General features: G+C 46.5%; 1 protein-coding gene across 2 annotated transcripts in view; it reads left to right on the top strand.

The window, feature by feature from the left end:
* Nucleotides 1-23,683, top strand: part of LOC144754406 (discoidin domain-containing receptor 2-like) — a 436,005-nt gene that overhangs the window by 345,785 nt on the left and 66,537 nt on the right. Inside the window, exons 10-11 of one of the 2 annotated variants that reach the window (XM_078642135.1) lie at nucleotides 7,426-7,672; nucleotides 20,239-20,376. In XM_078642135.1, coding sequence (XP_078498261.1) covers nucleotides 7,426-7,672; nucleotides 20,239-20,376 — 385 coding nt within the window. The remainder of the gene's footprint in view (nucleotides 1-7,425; nucleotides 7,673-20,238; nucleotides 20,377-23,683) is intronic. The other variant, XM_078642136.1, reaches the window with a different exon arrangement.

Below are 23,683 nucleotides of genomic sequence, written 5' to 3'. Positions count from 1 at the left end.
AAACACTACTTTTAACACCAAAGTCTACCTAATCAGGCATAGGTGTTACACATTTTTTTTTTAAACTAGGGTTCAAGCACTCAAGAATAAATACTTGCAGTGAGTAGTTTTGGCCCTTTTTTAATTCACTTGTTTGATCGCCCTGAACACATAAAAGAAAAACTAACCAGCTCCACTGTAGTCAGGTGTCGCAGCACACCCTATAGGCAATCGGCTTATGGGGTGGGACCCCGATGATGAAGCATGTCACCAACCAGGTTGGTGAGTGAGGGGCCTATTCTATACCTGCCCATGTTAAAAGGCATGCTTAAGCATACTGAGGACAAACTCATAGACCCTAGTGGGGAAAGAGGCATCGCCCTTAGGGTAGACAAAAATATAAACCCGCAGCATCTGACCCTATTTACATCAAAGGGCATTACCACCAGACTCCTTAGTAACCACAACAGCACAGTGCCAACTCTCAGGCCACTGGAGACTCTCCGCCTCCTGAAAAAGAAAGTAAACAGATGGATGCTGTGGGAAAAACAGTCGCAGCTCAGGCTGCCAATCATTGGCGTATTGCCAACTCACAAGCTCTCCTATCACACTATGACTGTGTCTACTGTGATCTAATGGCAGATCTACTTCAATATCTCCCAGAGGAGCACAAAAACATGGAGTTAGTGTCTGAAGGAAAAATTAATACTAACACTTTCCATACAGTGTGCATTAGATGCTGCAGACACCGCCGCCAGGGGAGTAAACACTAGCATTTTACTTTGGCGACACGCTTGGCTTCAAATATCATGTTATAAGCCTGAGGCTCAACAAGCTGTTTCAAACATGCCTTTTGACAAAGAACATCTTTTTGGTCCTCAGGTGGATTCCACACTAGAAAAAAAGATGCTGAGACGGCAAAGCTATGGGGGCACTTCAAACATCTTCCACCTGTGGGTTTTTACATCGCTCAGGATAACGTGGAACCTCCAAATCTATTTCTTCTGAGGCTTCCACCTCTCAACAAAAGAGTAAGGTCAAAGATCATACTCTAAGGGCTACTACCGTGGCTCATATAAAGGAAACAACACCAGAGGTAGAGGTAAGGGTGCCTCCCCACATGGAGCAACATCCTCTCCCAAACAGTGACTACCCTAATCTTCCCCCGACCACATAACACATCGGGGGCAGAATTTACAATTACCTACCTGCTTGGCAATCCATCACACCAGTAAAGTGGGTATTAGCCATTATACAGAATATCTGTTGACTAGAGCCCATTACCAGATCACCCAACATTCCACCTGGTGTTCACATAATGTCACATGAGCATCAAACGTTACTCAACCAAGAGGTTCAAGCTCTTCTCAAAGGTACAATAGAGCCCATACCAGCTCCACATCAGGGCTCAGGAGTATACTCTCTATACTTCCTAATCCTTAAAAAGGATGGGTCTTAAAGGCCAAATCTAGATCTCAGGCCCTTAAACAAATACATCCTATCAGAACATTTCCATATGGTTACCTTTCAAGATGTCATTCCGCTTCTTCTACAAGTTGACTTTATGACAAGAATAGACTTAAAGGACGCCTAATTACATATACCAATACAACCAGCTCATCGCAAATACTTAAGATTTGTCTTAGCGGGCAGTTAGTACAAGTTTTGCCATTTGGGGTCACCACTGCACCTTGAGTGTTCACCAATGTCTAGCCGTGGTTGCAGCATTTCTGAAAAGGCAAGTTGTCTACTTATTCCCATATATCTGGATGACTGGCTTACAAAGCCAGCACTCTTCATCAGTGCCAGCAGTACACTCAAATGACAATAGATCTTCACAATTTTGTGTTTTCCATCAACATCCCCAAATCTCACTTTCAACCATTACACATTTAGCAGTATCTAGGAGCAACCCTCAACACACAATCACAATTAGCTTACCCCAATCCTGCAAGAATTCAAAATTTTCAAACAATACTCCCCCCACTTTCAGACCTACCAACAAATCACAGTGACGGCGGTGAGGTGCCTGCTAGGAATGATGGCATCTTGCATTTCAATAGTTTACATAGATTACATATGCATCCATTACAACAATGTCTAGCTCCTCAGGTAAATAACGTCTTCTTTTTGTCCGGAGAGCATAGTAATGTATGCACAGCCCTACAGTTGACCTGAGAGGACAATATTGGCTTATGACTAATGCTATAGAAAATCTAGCATGTCGGAGCTATAAACAAAATTGGGTCATATGACATCCGCAGAAGCTGCTATTATCTTTTTGTTTTCTTTGTAGATACTAGTTTTAACTATACTAATACACACAATGGTAAGAATGTGGATGAGGAAGGGGACTCAACTTAGAGGTGTGGAACAACTTGATGTGCCTATGTCTGGAGAGAGACTGTTTCCTGGTTGGGCTCTAAAGAATCCTGTCTAGGATGATAGGCTATTAATGTGCTTTCCCTCAATGTGCCTGCTAGACTGCATGTCTTACACACTAATTACTGCTGTTTACTTGTTTATCTTAAAAGTGAAAAATAAAAGTTAAAACCCCCCAATATTAATACACACTAAATTCCATTATTCTCTTAAGAATGACGCATCGACTGCGCATGGAAAATGACATGAACCGTTCACTGACACTAGTAGACATGCTTCATCACCTGGGTCACTGCTCACCTGCAAGAATTGATTGTTGCTAGGCGGGCTCACCTAGAGATCTTTTTTTATTGATTTGTGTGTGGTTTATCCTAGCTCTTTATTGGTGGTTGGTTTGATACTGTTTATGGGTTAAGTGCGGTTTAAAATTAAATTAAGTGAGAAGAAGGTATTTTTTATTGCTTTTATATTAACCTAAGTGCCTAACATTCAAATTATGCAAAGGGTTGTAGGTTATTATTTAGGAAACCTCCCTTCCAATTGGTAAATCAGTCACCATGTTTCCACCCGTTTGTCTGTGGCCCATTGTTCACTGGGTCTTAATCAGGACCTCGGCTTACCCCTACTACTATCCTATTTATGGTAGCCTATTGGCTGTGCATTAAACTGTTGCAGAAAACAGGGAAAAGTAAAATCGTTAAGTTCATTATATACAGTGACCTCCCGTTTCTTGGATATTTTGCTGTAAATTGAAATCCGAGGATCATCAATCACTAACAGTCATTCAAGTCTTTCTTATGTGCACTCATAACCATATGCCACTGCAGTATGGTAGAGTTAACACTACTACTGCTGCTAGATGCCAGGTGAATGACTATTAGTGATTTAATGATCCATTGTTGCAGGTAAGGAGCGACTCGACGCATGTCACCTAATATGGGGGGGGGGAGATTGCATCGTTTACTTTGAGTTTTCTTTAAATCAGAAGGCAGCCAAGACAAAGGCATACTTTTCTAAGTGCTGCACGCGACACAGTAGCAAACTTTGGTTAAATATATATTTGAGAGCACTTCCTGTACCATGCACATTTTTGAAAAAAAAAAAATATATATATATATGTATATATATATATATGTATATAATGAAATTAAGAAACAATTTCGCTTTGTGCAAGAGAAGATTCCCAACATCATAAACGATGTTGAGCATTATACTTTGTATTATAAGTGAATGTAGAGGATGCGAGGCTGGTCCAGTCTAACAAAACAACCTGGCAAAAGTTGGTAGAAGACCTACAAGTCTACAACACCTAGATACCTGCAAAGAGAAGGTGGTAGAAGGTGTTGTGAATCTGACATAATCATACAGAAACCTTTTTCTAAAGAAGAGTGAGATACTTTGATTTTAGATAAACGTTTTCAGCTCTAACTCTCAAAAGGGAAATAACATTGAAAAAAGGAAGACGCATCAATTTCTGCCGGACTGTGATCTTCCTGCTGCTTCCTCTTAATCATTCTAGCCTAAAAGGGTTTTTTAGTCACAACGAAAAAACCTGATAAATTCAAATAGTTCACTTAATTTAGAAATACTGCTAAGAAAGCCTACAATTCAATGTTTCGCCAATGAGCCCGTTGCTATACATAGTTTGGTGGCATGTGGCGCACTGATAATCGCCAAAATAAATAAATAAATCAACACATAAAGGGCAAACCAATTACACCTCTGAAAACGGATGTTGGCAGCGCAAGTGTTACCCTGGCATAATCCGGATTTATGTGGAGCAGTTCACAGCGTCAGGCGTTGCTTTCCATCAGAGGAGCACAATGAGGACACATGCACTGCAGTTTTGTACTTTGAGAAGCTAAATGGGGTTATTTTAAGTGAAAATGATTGCTGCAGAAGTTATTTATGTGCCATAATGCCTTCTTTCTCATCCTGTAAAACATTTCATGAATTATGCAGCATTGTAGAAGGCATCAGGTAATAGATTTCAATGGGGGTCATTTCGTTGACAAATACTTAACATGCATCTAGGTCCATAAAGTGCAGGAGCACTTTAAGGGGACACATTTTGTTTGTATGGATCAGAGAAAACAGGCTGTGGTGCAGCAGAGTTAGGAACGAGTCATTGGAGGACACAGGTGCATTGTATTTTCCCATGTATGTTACACAGCTCTGTAGTTAGATATGTTAGGCATGTTACGCAATGAGGATTCTCCAGAATCACATGATTTTTCCAAACCAAAGCAAGAATAGAACACAGTGACAAAGGCTGCAACTTAGCAGCTTGACCACACAAGTAGTTGTGTACACCACTGTTAAGGATTTCTTCGAACATGCTGCTCTCCACGCCTCTTCCTACCTTCCTCCCCCACCAGATTACCCTTTTCCCTCTGTTTGGCTCTGCTAATAAACTTTGTAACCTGGCTAAATTACATTGCTCAGTACATAGGGTAGATGTATTTGTTTTTTATGCCATTGTAAATATTAGTGAATTGTGAAACCATTTTGACCGAAAATCAATTTGCTTTCACAGTAAATGTGGTAGTAAAACAGGGAAGAGTAACATACGGGTCATTGTAAGGTACATGGGTTCCAAGCTATCTCCACCAAAATAAAAATAAAAACGATGACCACTGTGCGCTCACAATGCAATCTTGTTAGAGCCTGCCTCATCAGTATCAGGAACTGGTCGAATACAAGAGGAAGAGCAAAGAAAGTATGCGCTAGGATCTAACATTGTGACTATAAAAGACCACAAAAGCAGTCTTTACATTTAGATGCATACATTTGTTGCATACACTTCCATGAATTATTTACGTGCATAGGTTTAAGCAATACAAATATAAGACATGGAACTACTTGGAAACTGCAGCTTTGGACTACTGTGTTGGCCTTTCACTTCCAAGCTCTAGATTACCTCATTGATGAATATCCTTACTCTTTGATGCAGTTGTATTGTTTATTAGTAGACCCAATGCAGTCTCACAGAAATATGCCCAACTGTCTCAGAGATCACACAAAGAATGTTTAGTGAACATCTGCCTGCTCCACGTTTATTCACATCATATCTTAGCATTATCTGTTTAATCTAAGGGTGTGGGTGTGTGTGTGTGTGGGGGTGTGTGGTCGGGGAGATATCATGGTATGTGGAGAGACCTTCTTAGTAAAGGTGAGTGAAAATGCCTGCATCTGTGACTTGTCTTGGATGCCTTATTTTTCACGGTGAACCAGTGTGTTGAAACACCGGAGACCACTCCTCATATGCTCGCAATCTGTACTAATGGTGAAGACTAATGCTGTGCAAAATCTGCCACAATCACATTTTCCTAACTTTCTTAGAATGATGCCATCGATGTGCAAAAGATCCTTCCCATCAAGTGATGTTGACAACTTCAAAATGTGACTAGTTATTAGTTTTAAATCAAGCAAAGAACTGTGTTACTTAAAAACCCAATTCCCTTCAGAATCTCGCAGAAGATTTTGTTGTATCATGGCTTTTCAGAGGGCTCACCTCTGTAATCAGGTCCAGATCAATAGTCGCAAATCTGGTATGAGTGACTGAGATGAAGAAATAGGGCTTGAGTGTCATAAACACGGATGCTCTCTGATGCTTTATAAATGTGTGTACTTTTCTATTGACTAGTGGAACAACTTGTTCTCATGGGTATGCACCAGACAATTAGTTAATAGCTAGACGATTGGTGTTCCCACTATGAAATCTAGAGGTGACTGTGTAATCCTTTGTTTCTCTTCTGAATACTCTCAATTTGGAAACACTGTAGTTGCTCAGAGTTTCTGTTCCGCCACCGGTGACTGGTATGGTCTTTACTGTAATGGGGCATGTAGATGAAGTAGCAATGTTCATACCAAGGCATTTTCATTGCTCCCTTTGACAAAAGAAGGCAGAAGCCTTTAGGAGTGGGTTTAATTATTGGAAGTAATGATAATAACAGTAACAATCTGGCTGTGTCCTCAGGATTGTTACTTTTTAGGTTGAGCTGCTATGCGGCATGTTGTACTGGAGTATGGAATAGATGCCCCGCCCACTCTCCGCCCATATTTGTCATTGGCTTGTGTCATTATCCTATGTAAATGCTTGCTTCTTATTTGTTAATAGGCTTGTTAGCCCCTCCTTAGTACCACCTTGTATTTATTTGTAACCTTCCATGAGGACTGGCCCTTTTACTTTGGTTATTACACGGTACGTCTTTTATAGTTTGTAAGCACTATTTCTTTTAATGAGTTTCTCCTACTGCAGGCAAGACATGCTTTCCTGCAACATTCAGCGCGCTATGCATGCTTTCACTTTCAGAGGAGCCCAGGACACTGGCGGGTGCTTCTTTGAATATCGCATTTACAAGAGTTTGAGCTATTGGCATTGTAAATGACAATGCCTTTCATTTATGTGTTAATTGTTAATTAGCAACACAGATAAATAAAAGGCATTGTCATTTACAATGCCAATAGCTTAAACTCTCACAAATGCGAGACTTATTGCATTGCAAATTCTTGTTATTGGAAGCTGATAGTCCAGACCAGGTAGAAACAGCCTTAGAATTTTTTTAAATCCCTCTTTACCTTTCTTGAAAGAGAGATTTTGGTCAAATGAAAGCACATAGGTCAACAAATGTGGAAGACGACCTGGTTCGAGGGGATATTCTTAGACTATGAACATGCCTGAAAGAATTTCTCATGGTATTTTTAATTCCAGGCAATCATATGCGTCAGTAACATCTCCACATATCCTCCTTAACCAGTTCGGTGCTGATGACGGCTCCCGGCCGTCATGAGTTACAGTGGGCATGTGCTGATGACGGCCGGGAGACTTCATGACCACGCCCGCTATCGGAAAATGCCGCACAGGTGCGGAATTCCGGCCGCAGCCAGGGGGTTAAAGCAGATGGATGAGGGTTAAGACCCTGATTTTTATTCACAACAGTAATTCTCACTGCCACTGAATGTTTTGAACAATTGATCCAACAAGAGTTACAGTGACTGAACAGCCAAAGTCGTCTTCTGTGCTCTCTTTCACTGGCTTCCTTTTCCACATCTCTCCTCCAGGTGCACTGTAACAACATGTTCTCCAGGGGAGTGAAGATATTCCAGAGGGTTGAGTGCCTGTTCAAACCCCGCCTCATGTCCGAGTGGGAGCCAGAGCCTGAGGGCATCACCACCGTCCTGGATGACAAAAATCCTAGTGCCAGGTTTGTCACCGTCCCTCTCAACAAACGCGTCGGCAAAGCCATTCTCTGCAGATTCTACTTTGCCGACACCTGGATGATGTTCAGCGAGATCTCTTTCTTGTCAGGTGAGAGTCACCAAAGACGACAGTACTGTACAATTTACTCTTCAATGTTATTAGTTGAGGAAATATCATTACTTCACTTGTTGTTTCTTTTTTTGTTATATTTTAAGGCAATGCACTGATAACCTGAATTTATCAAAGTGCAATTTTGGTTACCTTTCCAGTTTCAGTCACCTCAAAAGGTTCATTAGTGACCAAAGAAAATACAGCAAATGTGGACTGTATTTCGTCATCACTAATTATTGTTGTACATTTTTGTTTAAATTCTGCATCATTTTAATATTCTGAGTGGTTGTTTCAGCAGTACTCTGAGGCATGCTCATTCCTGGAGTAAGTTATGCTCCTTTAGAGGGCTTATACAACCATGCCTGGAAAATGTATAAACTATAATACTTCACACAGAATGTTGTCTGAATATAACACTAATGCCAAAATACATGTGTATGAGCAGGAAACATTGACGTTGCTGACAGATTCAAGTTTCTCTTGGATTTTTTTCTTTTATCCTTAAACTGAAAGTCACCTAATACTCCTGTAGCACCTTCCTCAGGTGCTTGATCTTTACAAAGCTGTGGTCTTCCCATGGCTTGGCAATATTGCTTTAAAGGACCAAAATAAAAGGGTAGCCTCCAGTTGATGCTCATGGAAACCTGTATGGTGTTTTAAGAACCTTTCCAACCTTTCGCGGTAAATACTATCTATTCAAAGGCTTCTTGCACACTTTTGACATTGCAGAAGGGAATTGCTAACCGAAGAGGTCAAACCTCCACAGGGCTTGGTCGCCCCACTCACTGCTGCCGCTCCTGCCTGCCTTTGCCGCCTCCTGCCTGCAGATTCCTTCGCTCGCTGCCCGCTGCTCCTGGGAATTTCCCGCTGCTCCTGGGAATTTCCCGCTGCTTCTTGGAATTTCCCGCCACTGCCTCCCTGCGGCCCCGCCCCCCTGTGATTCCATTCGCCGCCCCGCTCCCGCCACCCAGCTGCTCCTCCCTCCCGGCTCCTTACTTATGACGCCCCCAGAGCGACTGCGCAGCGGAAGCGCGCAGCGGGAGCACCGATTGAGCGCCGAAGGTGCGCCAAAGGTAAGCCCGTCTGCGCCTGGCCCGCGCCCAGCGCCAGGACCCCTCGCCCTCCCCGCCGAGGCAAGACGACCCGACTGACCTACGACGCCGCCACTCTCAACGCACTCAATGCCGGCCGGACCCACGCCTGCTGCCGGGCCACCCCGAGACGCACCCACGGACCCTTCACCTGCTGCACCTGCAAGTTCACCTGCCTCCGAACCTGCCCCGCACCCGCCAAGACAAACACCAGCAGCAACCACCTCAAGTGCATCCTGATCAACACCCGCTCCGTCCACAGACACGCCGTGGAACTCTGGAACCTCCTCGACGCTACATCACCGGACGTCGTCTTCCTCACGGAAACCTGGATGAACGCCTCCTCTGCACCCGCCATCGCCATCCCGGACGGGTACAAGATCATCAGGAGGGACCGCATCAACCAGACCGGAGGTGGCATCGCCATCGTCCACAGGAACACCATCCGCATCACGACCGACGCCAACGACTCCTTCTCCGCAGCCGAACATCTGCACTTCCAGATTCACACCGACCCTAAGACGACCCTCAGAGGCACCCTCGTCTACAGACCCCCGGGACCACGCACACAATTCAGCGAAGACATCACAGACTTCATCAGCCCGCACGCCCTCCCCTCCACTGACTACATCCTCCTCGGGGACCTCAACTTCCACCTGGAGAACAACAAGGACCGCAACACCACCGCCCTGCTGGAAAACCTTGCCAACCTCGGACTCAAGCAACTGGTCAACACCCCCACCCACTACGCCGGCCACACGCTTGATCCCGTCTTCTCTTCCAGCAAGTACATCACCTTCAGCCACGCCACCGGACTCCACTGGACCGACCACAGCTGCGTCCACTTCAGCTTCAAAAGATCCACGACCCACCACCACCCGCAACAGGTACCTCACAGGAATTGGAGCAAGATCACCGCAGACCAGCTCACCACCTCCCTCAGCCAGAGCCCACCCGCCAACACAACGGACCCCAACGAAGCAGCCCGCAACTTCACACAGTGGCTGACCGCCTGCGCCGACGACCTCGCGCCACTAAAGAACCCTCCCAGCAGACCCAGAAGCAAGAAGGCATCCTGGTTCACCGACGACCTCAAGGACTCTAAGAAGACCTGCAGCACCCTCGAGAAAGCCTGGCTCCTTGACCGGACCACCGACAACATGACCGCCCTCAAACACGCTACCCGCAAGCACCACCAGCTCATCCGCACCACCAAGAAGAAATCCCTGAAGCAACGACTGGACAACAACGCCCACGACAGCAAAGAGCTCTTCACTATCGTCAAGGAGTTCTCCAACCCCAGCACCGGCACCAACGACATCACTCCGTCACAAGACCTCTGCGACTCCCTCGCCTCGTCCTTCCACCGCAAGATCGCCGACATCCACAACAGCTTCGGCGCCCCACCCACGCACCCAACCGTCGAACCAACGCCCCCCACCGCCACCCTTCGCACCTGGACCACGGTGACCACCGAAGACCCAGCCCGCACGATGAACACCATCCACTCCGGATCACCGACCGACCCCTGCCCACACCACGTCTTCAACAAGGCCGACTCCACCATCGCACCCCAACTCCGGAACATCATCAACGCCTCCTTCAACACCGCCACCTTCCCGGAGAGCTGGAAGCACGCCGAGATCAGCGCCCTCCTGAAGAAACCTACAGCGGACCCCACCGATCTCAAAAACGTCCGCCCCATCTCGCTCCTTCCTTTTCCTGCTAAAGTCATCGAGAAGATCATCAACAGACAGCTGACTGCCTTCCTCGAGACGAACGGATCCCTCGACCCCTCGCAGTCCGGCTTCAGAGCCAACCACAGCACCGAGACCGCCCTCATCGCAGCCACCGACGACATCCGGACCCTGCTCGACAAGGGGGAAACAGTGGCCCTCATCCTCCTGGACCTCTCCGCTGCATTCGACACGGTCTGCCACCGCACCCTAGTCCAGCGCCTCAGCAACATCGGTATCCAAGAGAAGGCACTGGAGTGGATCATCTCGTTCCTCGCCGGAAGAAAACAAAGAGTCCGCCTCCCCCCGTTTCGCTCCGAGGCCACCGAAGTCATCTGCGGCGTCCCGCAAGGATCTTCACTCAGCCCCACCCTCTTCAACATCTACATGAAACCTCTCGCAGCCATCGCACGCCAGCACAACCTCAACATCATCTCTTACGCCGACGACACCCAGCTGATCCTCTCCCTCACCAGAGACCCAGACACCGCCAGAACCTGCCTACACGAAGGGATGAAAGACGTCGCCGAGTGGATGAAGGACAGCCTCCTGAAACTGAACTCGGACAAGACGGAAGTCCTCATCCTGGGATCTTCGCCCTCCGCCTGGGACGACTCCTGGTGGCCCCCAGCCCTGGGCACCGCACCCAAGCCAACCGACCACGCACGCAACCTGGGCTTCATCCTGGACCCCTCCCTTTCGATGACCAGACAAGTCAGCGCCGTCTTCTCATCGTGCTTCAACACCCTGTGTATGCTTCGCAAGATCTTCCGCTGGATCCCGACCGAGACCAGGAAGACTGTCACCTAGGCACTCGTCACCAGCCGACTGGACTAAGGAAACGCCCTCTACGCCGGAACCACATCCAAGCTACAGAAAAGACTCCAGCGCATCCAGAACGCCTCCGCCCGACTCATCCTGGATGTCCCCCGACGCAGCCACATCTCCAGCCACCTGAGGAACCTGCACTGGCTCCCCGTCGACAAGAGGATCACGTTCCGGCTCCTCACCCACGCACACAAGTCTCTCCACGACCTGGGCCCCAAGTACCTCAACGACCGCCTGACCTTCTACACGCCCACCCGCCAGCTACGGTCCACCAGCCTCGCCCTCGCAGCCGTACTACGCATCCGAAGAGCCACCGCCGGAGGAAGATCCTTCTCTTACCTGGCTGCCAAGACTTGGAACTCCCTCCCCATCCACCTTCGGCTGACCCAGGACCATCTCGCCTTCAGGAAACAACTCAAGACCTGGCTGTTCGAGCAGTAGCATACCCCTCCCCCCAAGCGCCTTGAGACCCTCCCGGGTGAGTAGTGCGCTATACAAATGGCATGATTGATTGATTGATTGACCCTCGATCATGTTTTTGTACATAATGTTTTTATAGATTTTCTTTGAAATACCAAATAAACATGGTTCTAATGTGGAATGCATATCTTATGAAACCAAGTTTCAGCTGCGCATGTTCACGCTATTATGAAATTTAAACATTTCAGCATGAACATTTTCTCCACCCCACCCTCCTTGAAGTTGCTCTAGTAAAGCAGAGTATCCGGCATCATTCTTATTTGGACACCCTACTACTGCTGCTGCCTTTCTGTTGCACATACATCTAATCTAACATAACATGTGTATTTGTAAAGCGCATATTCACTGCAAAGGGTATCTTGGCACTGAATAATAGATGTTTATTGTTATACCTACTCAATAGTAATCATTTTATCAACCTTAGAAGAATGAAAAGCTGAGTGGACCCACTGGAATTTGAACCTGTGACCATGAGGTCAAGCACAGGCCCCTACAGTGGACGCATTAGTCCTCTAAGCCACCAGACTGAATGCACGGGGGCTCTCACAGGTGTTTAACCTTTGCCATACCTTGTTTTTGGACCCTCAAACCTGGGCTTTGAATATCGGCACAACTTGCCTCCCTCCCGCCGCCGCAGTGGTCATCCTTCGCGGCCGCAGTGTGGAGGGCGGCAGCAGCAGAAACTACACCTCCCAGGCTCCCTCAGCGGCGGACAGACGCCACACAATCGCGCCGGGCGGCGCATAAAGCAGGCGTCACCCCGGTGGAGCGGGGGACGCTCATAGGTGTTTAACCTTTGCCATACCTTGTTTTTGGACCCTCGACCCTGGGCTTTGCATAAAGCAGGCGTCACCCCAGCTCCGCGGGACGCGAGCGGGACGCCGGGCTAAGCCCTGGCAAAGGGCGGGCCCTCTGTAGCCCTCAGGAGCCGAGGGAGGCCGGGCTGGGCCAACTTTCTGTCATTCTGTCTACTATCCCAAAGCAAAGTGTCATATTAGTTAGTAAGTGCAAACATAGTGTGGTTGTGCTCCTTCCTTCTACAGGTGCTTATATGTTGTTGTGTCCTATATTGCTTTAGTCTCTAATTGTAATACACCATGAGTTTGAGTTCAACAAAAGGATTATTGCCTTTGGCTAATGGTGTTAATAAAGGGACATTGGATGACTATGTGTTTAGGGTAGTGCCTGAGAGGGAAAGTCTACTCGCAGAGCGACGCGCAGAGCGACGCCGCGCAGTTGAATCACTTAAAAATAAATGCCCCTCCCTTGGTCTGTTGCAGTTAGATAAATCATTACATATTAGTTGTCAAGATGAAAATAAGGATTCTGATACAATATATAACAGTATCCCAATTCCAATCCTCCTGCGAGATGTAACTTCTACTCCTGATATGGATAATGTACTGCACAGTCTTGTTTCATCTTCTCCCTGCGAATCATTACCAGTAGTGGAAGTTATATCTGACAAACCCTTACCAGTGGCAGAGGCTACACGGAAAAAGCCTACTAACATAAAGCAACCCAGAATACATGGCTCACCCCCGAGAAAAAGAAGGAGAAGGGGTATTGACCCACAGAGGAAAAAGATCAGCCACACTGACTTTGGTAAACCTGCTAAAGGTTTGCTACCAAAGACATCCACTATACCAGCACAAGGAACCCCAGTACAACGGTTGATACGAGATCCTTCCGATATGGACTTGAAGGGAACCATGGAACAATTAATTAGATGCTCAACTTTGTTGTTGATAGAGAGATTAACAAGATTAGAAGATCGGCTTAAATCATTAGAGGAAGCACTAGCTGTAAACCCAGGGGTATCTAAGCATAATGTGATGCCAGTATTGGCATCTCCACCTATGGTACAAGTTCCAAACATTATTGCCCAAAAAAATCCAAATACCATTGAGTCGGGAAAACAAAATCCCCAAGGTTAGTCACACATAACCCTACGTTGCAAGCTGTACAACATGTTCCCAAAGAGGCACAGGCGGGAGCGAAACCACCGGACAAATCCACTGCTCAAAACAAGCAGAGGAGGAAAAGTCCAGTTAGGTCCATAAAGCCAAAGGGTCTTCAAGTGGATTTGCCACCCGAGGCGGTCCCGCTGGTAGTGGTCCTTACTGGAGTCCCAATGTTAGAGGATGGTAAGAGGGAAAATTATGCCCCGGTTAAAAAACAAAACTACTCATTGGCTTAGGCAGAATCGTCCCCTTCCTCCTCATTTAAACGGCGAGATATTACATGTTCGCCGTCTTCCATGGCTTGGAAGTAGAACAAAGGAAAAAAAGGGTGACATAATTGTCATAAACTTTAGGGACCATAGAGCAGTAAGCTATATTTTAAACTGGTTTCCAGAAAATGGTAATAGTCCCATCATACCCTATGATCTGACCTATTTTTATCCAAGATCCTCACTGGCTGCTATGCCTAATCCCAGGGTCTTAACTTATTCGCAGGATAATTACTTTATACCCCTTCAAAATCGTTATGCGGCTCTTTCAGGCCTAGAGGGGGTGGATTGACTCCATCATATGTTTGTTGCCCACGACTCTGACAGCAGAGCGTTGGCCAGGTCTGCTAAAAATATCGAGCCAAACTGTTTGCATGACTCCCCCGAGCCCCAGTTAAATAATTTTGTACCTCAGGTCCCTGACGGCCTTTTTGCTTCCAATCTTGGGGACCCGATCATGCATTTAAATCCAGGTGACTCCGCCCCTGTCGCCGCTAACCAGCAGACACTAGGGAACGTTGTTTTAACCAACTCTGGGCCTGGGGATGGTTTTCCTGCACAGAGTTCCTCTCCTACACCGGTTATGGCACAGGATGAGACGCTGAAAATAGTTAGCTGGAATATAGCGGGCATATCACGTAATTTGGATATACCCGAATGGAACTCCTTTATTGAAGCTTTTGGAATATGCTTATTCCAGGAAACTTGGTGTGTGGAACCTCGATATAAGGTCGGATATATTACTTATTTTGTTCCCGCAATCCCTTCCCCCTCGGGGAGAGGCCGCCCCTCAGGCGGGTTACTGATCTGGATAAGCATCTCACTGGGTTACCACATAACGAGCATAGCCACCAGGTCTCCGGATTTACAGAGATTAGCAATTAGAGGGCCCTCAGGGTGGAGGTCCCTAGAGATTTTTAATGTTTATGCTAGACCTTCAAAAGGAAGCAAGCCCTCGTCGACTCTATCAGCTCTCAAAGGCGAACTCAGATCTGGTTGTGTCGACTCATTTTTAATGATAGCAGGGGATTTCAACTGCACCTTTGAACCCCTAGCGGTGGATGATATTTTGGGCTGCCAAGAGGACGATGCTAGGAGAGGTATCCCATCCCTCTCAATACTACCAATCAAGAGTTGGACCCCAAGAGCTATCCACTTAAATGCCCTGACTCTGGAATATGGTGTCAGGGCAGTTAATAGACGGACAAAGTCAGATATTGGTGGGGCCCATACTTTTAACAGGGTAGGTCATTCATCTCGAATTGACTACATCCTGTTGAACTTTAGACTTTGGGAGTTCATGCTGGACATGGCAGTTTTACCCTCAACTGACAGTGATCACAACCCACTAACTTTGTCTCTGTCCTCTAATTGGTCGGTTGGGAAAAATCTCCAAGTACCCCAGGTCTGGAAGTCATCGTCCGAAGTTCGCGCCTCGAACTGTGGGAGACGTTTGAAATGGGAAAAGGTTGCTCTGGATGATGGAAAGATTCTGGAAATAAGATCTATTATGGTCAGTGCTTTAACTAGTTTAAATACTGTTGCAGCAAATCCCCATGAGGTTTCTATTTTATTTAGCGACACTACTAAAGCTTTGGGTGACCCCTTCATCATACAGAATCCAGGACATAGGGCCAACAGGTTGGGGCGTCCCAAAGGCAATCCAGGCTGGTATTCTGCCTCTTGCCGAAGCGCCAAAAGAGATGTAATTAAGGCAGTTAAAACTAGGGACAGTAGTCTAATCAGTACTGCCAGGAAGACGTATGGGTGCGCTATTTGTACTGCGAAGAAAGAGTGGGAGGATCAATATTGGCGTGACCTAAAACTGGCGAGCACTGGGAGGGACTATAGGAGTTTTTGGGATTTGGTCAGAGCCAAGGACAAACCCATGGACTCCCTTGTAACATGTAATATCCCAGAGGTGTCATGGTTTAATCACTTTTCTAATTTGTATACTGTGGCCTCGGGCGAGGGGAATGATTGTACTGAGAATTATACATTGGACTGCTTTGGGCTAGGTGAGAACTGTTTGTTTACAGGGAAGGAAATAGAGGTTGCAATCTCATATCTTATCCCAAACAAAGCTGCGGGGCTGGATGGCCTACCAGGAGATTTGATCCGCATTTCTAAATTAGAATGGGGAAAACTTATAGCATCCCTACTCAATGCAAGTTTCTATGATGCCCCTCTTCCAAGCTCATGGAAGGGCGCTGAGGTCGTCCCGATTTTCAAAAAAGGGAGCCGGGACGACCCTGCCAACTATCGCCCTATAAGTTTATTGGACTCCACACAGAATGTTGCAGGCAAGGTGGTTTTGGGGAGGGTGCTACAGTGGGTAGAGGAGAATGGGATACTCTCTGACTTCCAGGCAGGTTTCAGGGCTGGTACAGGGACCATCGAACAATCATTCCGCCTATTGATGATATATCGGAAGGTGGTTCTGTTGGGCAAAGGCAGTCTGTATCTCGCCTTCATAGACCTACGGACTGCCTTTGACCTAGCGCCCCGCAGCCGTTTATGGAGGGTCCTATCTGATTTGGGTATGCCACGGTACCTATTGTCCTTGATAATTAAGTTCCACAAAGAAAATTTTGCCCAGGTTCGGTGGGGAAATCAGGGCCAAAAGACCACCAGAATAGCTGTAAATAGAGGGGTCCGCCAGGGCTGTGTTTTAGCCCCCACACTGTTTTCCTTATACGTTAACGGTGTGGTAGAGCATCTTTTACAATATCCTGCAGATGCTCCATCCCTGGCGGGCAGAAGAATACCTACGCTCCTATTTGCAGATGATACCCTCCTGATTTCGAAGACCCCGGTTGGGCTGCAGAGCCTCCTTGATAGGTTCCAATCTTTTTGTGATGCGAGGGGGTTGGAAATCAATACAAGAAAGACTAAATATCTGATCCTGAATCCCCCGAAGAAGATAGGCAGGCCTCCCGTGTTGAACTCAGTATGCCTCGAAAGGGTCAAGGAGTTTGACTACTTGGGAATCCGCCTCACTGACACCATGAGATGGAACTGTCATCTCCAAAAAATGTTGTTAAACCATAAAAGGGTGGTGGGGGCTCTGCTCAAAGAACAACGTTCCTCTACCTTCAAACTAATTGCCCCGGTACTGGATATTTATAAGGCAAGAGGTGTGAGTGCGGCGTTGTATGGGGCGGAGCTCTGGGGGGCGCAGAATGTGGATCAGTTAACCTGTTCAGAAAACAAATTCTTGATTTGATGGGTCTCCCTTATAGTACCCCCTCTGTTCCCTAACTCGTTGATATGGGCTGTCGCTCTATCAAGGATCAGGCAAGGTTACGCCCTCTTCTCCTCTGGGCGCGCCTTTGGAGAGTTCCGGAACTTGCCAGCTATGCGGAGGGGCTAAAAGAGGTTTTATCAATGCCTGGTTGGCACAAAATAGGATGGCTAAGAGATGTGAAGTGTTTACTTGGAGAAGTGGGTCTTGGAGATACTTGGCAGTCTAGGACCGCACTTCCCAAGTCTGTCTTGAAAAACTGTTATTGGAAATGGGTAAGGGATTCGAGAAATTCAAATTCTAATGTAGGTAAATCTACTGTCGAATTCCTACTACAAAAGGAGGTGGCACTTCGAGAGCCCTATCTCGATATTATTACAAAACCTAGAGATAGGGCCCTATATTTTAAATTCAGAGTAGGAGTGCTGCCTGTTCACGAACTGACTGCCAGATGGAAGCCTCCTGCACAGACCATTCCATTCTGTCCATTCTGTGAGACCATGATCGAGACAGTCCCTCATTTTCTTTTTGTATGCCCGGCATACAATGCCCCCCGCATTAGGTGGCTGAAACCCCTCTGCAAAGATTTAGGTACCAGACATTGTGGTGAGGCCTTACGCATTCTGAAATCGGACACACGGCCCCTACTTGTCTGTGGCATGGCGAAGTTTTTAAACTGGGCTTGGTTGATCAGGTCTAAAAGGCTTTCTTACATTGTTTAATTGAGTTTTTATGCCTATTTTATGTAATTTATTGCTGCCATTTGTATTTCGTATTTCGATTTTTGTATAACTGCTTTCTATGAAATAAGGCTTTTTATGTATTTTAAAACTGTATTGTGTTGCTTTTAAAGATATATTCATATCGAAATAAAGCCTACTTTGACTGACTGACTGAATGCACTTAGAACCCTAGATTCAAGTGAACAGGTCAAGGGCTCAATCTAAAAGGGCATTCAGTGTCTGAGACCCTTCGACATGTAATCTAATAACGGGTTCCGCATTCCATCAGACTGAAAGAATTGAATATTACTCATTATGCATTACAAGGTCAGGCTAACCCAAAGCCTCCAATTCAATTGCTTACTTATTCAAAGGCAGTCTCTAGTTTATTTCTACCAAATATTTCCACACCAGATGACAATCTGAGCCTTGCATCTTTGTACCCCTTGCGGCACAGTCCCAAGACGTAAGTGTTCTGAACTAAATGGCAGGTGATAACTCCCTCAGTGTTTTGTAAAGCTCATCATAAGGGGAACAGCTTAGGAGATGACAACCAAATATGTTACATTGACTCCACAGCTCCACCGCCTCTGTAACATTGACAATGACAATGCATGGGCATGTGATGTAGCTTTAAAGAAGTGTGGTTCCACCTGTATAAAAGCTGGTAATGGGCCTTCCTGTTTTCCATGTAGATAGAGCTCATGTTTACATCCCTTTTTGACACATTCCACTCCTTTGGCACATCTGTCCACTCTGCTCCTTTTCCTGTTTATTCATGTGGAAATACACCAGTGGGGCCTCAGATCCTATAGTATTTGGTAAATCTGTGAGAACACGCTTTTCGGGGTTCCCATGTAGATGAAAGGAACTTTTGAAGAGATAGTTTTTTTTGTAATAGCTGCAGATCTTGTATATGGATAGATAACCCAGAGCCTCACATCTGGGCAATGTGCATTCTGTCTCATTCCCTTAACCAAAAGTCCCACTTGCACTGATCAAAGGATTTATTCTCACTTCTGGGAAACTGATCTCAAATAATTTTACAGCCTCCTTCTTTCCAACTATTTAACTATATCAGGCTATAGGCAAACAGGAAAGGAGTGAGGCCTCCCTTCACCACTGTCTTGATGGAAGAGTTGTACCAAATGGGACAATTTTTTTTTTATACAGAGCTTTGTATAGCGCGAACTTGACCCGAATCGGGTATCAGAGCGCTTTACATAGCACCAGTTGCATTACATGAGGACACGTTCATTTATTCTTCCACCACACCATGTACGATAGTGGTCTCCCCACCTCTGTATAGTCCATGTACCCACAGTTCGGAAGATTCATGTCAGAATCAATCTGTTCCCATTCTCGCAGCAATACAGTTTGAAATTTGATAACCGAGTACCTCCTTCCAACCTACTCCGAAGACTCTCAGTGGGGGTTTGTCCACATGAATTGGGATACAAAATTGTCCTGTTCATCCTAAAAAGGTCTCATCTGTCTTGACAAGCAGAGCATGAAACAGAAATAATACCTTGGGCAGCACATTCATCATGGATTTGTAATGAAATTCAGTAGGTTTTGTTTTGCTTACTGTTTATGCCAGTAGCTTCAATGCCACCAACAAGAATAATGTTTTCATTGTTCATCTCAGGTTTGTCTGTGACCTTCAGGATTGCTTGTATGGCTAAGGAGTTAGATATTGTTCTAGCATATTTTTGAGGAAATCAAAATTGGGGGAGTTTTCCATTGAGCGCATTCCCATCACTCGAGTCCTGCTGTCTGGACTGTTCTGATGGATGTTTCATGACATTGTGCCTCCACTTTTTTTGTGACTCAAAGACAATTGGTGTTATCCTTGTATTGCTGATGCGATTTTCCTTTTCAGCTTCTGGTCCTGCCTATGAAAATGTAGGTGCACAAGACCCTGAAATGTCTAGGTCCAAAATATTGGTGCAGGTCTATGGCTGAAGATGTTGCGCTTCACGTAGAGCTTCATTCAGATAGGAACTTGTTGGATTTGAAAGGCAAAGCTAGAGACAGACTAAGTTCTTTCCTTTATTTCTCCTGTTCATCAAAGAACTCATCTCTGGGATCATTCAACATGAAATTTGCAAAAGCAAGATATATTTTAAAAATCATCCACCCTACTCATTGACACTTGAAACAAAAATTAATGATGTTGGTCCTTCAGGCAGTGCAAGCTGAGTTTGTGTATTGTTTTATCTTCTGCAGATATGGAGATTTCCAGTCCACCAATTATCACGCCGCCTCCTCTGATCTTATATGAGACGACGGAAGCCCACCCGCAGACCCAGAACACTACAGAGAGGAGCGCGGGTAAGAGGGGCCACGATCTGCAGATGTGGCAAGGTGGGAATCATTATCCTTTATCTTTTACAATTTCCCAGTGTGAGAAGAGTTTCTTGTTTGAGGCAGAGACCTTAGCTGTGTCTTCGAGAGCATTGTCTTTGCAGTCAGTGAGTGCGATCAGGCCTATTTCAGCAAAACGTTGGACTTGCCTTTGATTTGAAGAGGATACATATTTACTTAATTTCAGGCATCAAGTCATACTCCTTTCAAAACATAGTATGGGTAGTGCGATACAGAATTCTTTTACAAATGCACAGGTCCTTTATTATCTATATACAGTCTTTGGATGAATGAGTAAAATAAAAAAACACTTTTCATTTTGATAACTTTATTTCGGTCAAAGACCATAAAAGCACAGATAAAATATGTACATAGATAATAAAAATATAAATAGAGTTTTTAAGATAAGACATTATTAAATTGGAAGTTATCAAGAAATGGCCATCACAGTAAAAAAAGAATAAAAAAAAAGACAGTTAATTAAGCAAAGAAGTCCTTCTTCGCCACATTCCATGTAAGAAGCGGGAAACCGAGAAGACAATGGCGGGAGAGGTGTCATAGGTTAGGATCCTGCAGGCCTGGGCACATTGGCTTAATCCCAAGTTTTTACACAACGGTACCAACCAGCATCTACGTATACTGCTATACGCCGGGCAAAAGAACAGAATGTGAACAATGTCCTCTTTAGTACAATTGCATGCTGGGCAGGAACCATCCTCTTTCCCTGACCAAGAGAGAGTCAGTGCCCCGATGGATAAGCAGCCGTGCCTTAATTGGGTGTATAGTTTCCTCGCTAGCGGTGGCTGTATTAGGTCTAAGAATTCTTCCCTCTGAGGCGCCAGCTTGACCTGTAAGAACTCTTTCGTAAGCCTTCCCATAACTGTCGCACTACACAGTAGACTTAGGTTAAAATGTCTCACAATGGCCACCAGTTCTTTCCTCTGGACCGCCGCACAGCTCACCTCAGGGGACTCCCACAATTGGGGGAGGCCAATTTGTTGGGCAAGAGTTTTGATGTGCTGTAACCACGGTATACGCTTGCCTTTCAGGGTAGCCCAGACCATTGAGAATTCCGCTCTGTAGTCCTCGAGCTCTGGGACAGTCCAGAGCCTTCTCCAGTACAGAAGCGGACGTGCTGAGAGTAGTTCAGTGATGGGCTCGATTTCCATGTCCAATCGCAAGGGTATCAATGGAGTGCTCTGGGGGAGACCCACCAAGTTCCTCATAAAGGCCTGCTCCACTTTCAGTAGGCTATGTGTGTTCGTATGGCCCCAGAGCTCCGCTCCGTATGTTGCAGCAGGTCTTGCCTGGACCCCATAGATCTCAAGAGCAGGGGAAACTGGTCTGAAGATGGTTGACTTATGGAACTTGCAAATACCCCCAGTGATCTGCGAAAGTCTCAGGGTGGAACTAGCAACCTGGGGGCCCCAGGTGAAGTCTTCGTTTAGGGTGATGCCCAAATAAACAAAAGTTTTCACTCGTTCAAGCGGTGTCCCATTTAGAGTGGGGACTGGACGGGTGCGCCTCGGGGGTCCAAAGATCATAAACTTGGTCTTACCCAGGTTGATCTCTAGGCCACGCGAGGCGCAGAATGTCACAAACCCGTCCAGAACTCGCTGGATGCCCGTTGATGTTCGCGAAAGCAACAAAGTGTCGTCAACGAACATCAGAGCGGGCACCCGGCCAGTGGACAACCGGGGGACATCACTATCCCTGACCTTGAGTAAATCCCCCACCAGGCCGTTAATGTACAGGCTGAAGAGCGTCGGGGCTAAGACGCAGCCCTGCCGTACACCTCTCCTGACTGGGAAGCGGGGGGATAAATCTCCGTTCCTGCCACACCTCACTTGGGCGTAATTCCCCACATGCAGGCGTGTCAAGACATCTAGGAGGTAGGGTGGGAGGCCGAGACATTTCAGAACCCTCCACAGACTCTCCCTGGGCACAAGGTCGAAAGCGGCCCGCAGGTCCACGAAGACGAGGTAGAGGCTGCCACCCTCCTCCTGGACAGTCTTCCAGAAGAGGACCTGGAGCCTAAATATTTGGTCCAGGGTCGAGATTCCGGTTCTGAAGCCTGCCTGGAGGGTAGTTAAGATTTTAAGGTCCTCCATCCACCCTTGCAACCGATCTAGCAGGACTCGGCCCATTAGTTTCTGTGAGGTGTCCAAAAGGCTAATTGACCTATAATTGGCTGGGGCTAGGGGGCAACCCTTTTTAAAAATGGGGACAATCTCGGCACCAACCCAGGTGTCAGGGGGGTTAGCTCCATCAAGGACTGCATTAAACAGAACAGTGAGGTACGGGGCCCAGATTTTAGGCTGTGAGCGAAATAGATCGCCAGGCAGCCTATCCAGGCCGGGGGCCTTGTTCGGTAGCAGCCTAGCTATCGCTGATTCTACCTCTTTAATGGTAATGGTCTCAGTATTTCCCTGGCCTAGCTCTACCACAAATCCCTCCCGTTCCCATGAGCTATCCCAACCGGCGGCCCCCCGCCGCCGGCACTCAAGCAGGGGACCTTGGTCTAGTGAAGGCTGCGGTGTACTGACCGGTTCAAGTGTCCTAGCCCCAGTCGGGCAAATTGTGATGTCAAATTCGGGGTTAGAGTAGAGGGCCGCAAAGTGCGCCTGCCAGAGGGGGCAATATTTGGCAAAGATATCTCCCCACCCTTGCTTGAACCAGTGCATACTAATGCCCAAAATAATTTGGAGTCCCTTGCCTGCAAGGCGCCTCTCAATAGTTCCCATCTCTCCTCCTCCCACTCCCTCTTAGCCCTGCTTAATTCTTCTTTGTACCTAGTCCTAATTGCCCTAGTTTTGGCCATATCACTAGATTTAATAGCCGCCAGAAGCAGAATTTTCTGCTTCTTGCAAGCGGCATCAAACCAGGGGTGTGTCCTAGGCACAGGTCGTTTGTTCCTACACGCAGGGTAGAGAACTTCCCCCAAGGCCACTGCAAGTTGCGTGTGTATATCGACTGGGTCCCTGGCTAGCGTTGGCTCGCCCATCTGCGTTAGTAGAGGAAGTGCACACTGATATAATTTCGCAAGCTGGGAAGGTGATTCAACAAGGTGGGTCCATTTAACCCTTCTTTTATTATTAGTTGGTACCAATTGGGGTGGAATTATGCCAAAGTTAGCGGCCGGATTGGCGAAGCCAAAGGAACCGGGTTTGAGGGTTAGTACAAGGGCATTATGGTCGCTGTCGTGCCTGAATTCCTTTAGCTTATCCCAGTTGCTTGCCTCCACCATGACATAGTCAATGATGGAGGTTTGCCGGGACTTATTATAAGTGGCTAAGGCAGGGCGATC

The sequence above is a fragment of the Lissotriton helveticus genome, chromosome 5_1 (genome assembly GCF_964261635.1).
Source record: "Lissotriton helveticus chromosome 5_1, aLisHel1.1, whole genome shotgun sequence".
Lineage (NCBI taxonomy): Eukaryota > Metazoa > Chordata > Amphibia > Caudata > Salamandridae > Lissotriton > Lissotriton helveticus.
The sequence above is the reverse complement of the archived record's forward strand: the minus strand, read 5'-3'. Positions and strand labels throughout refer to the sequence as shown.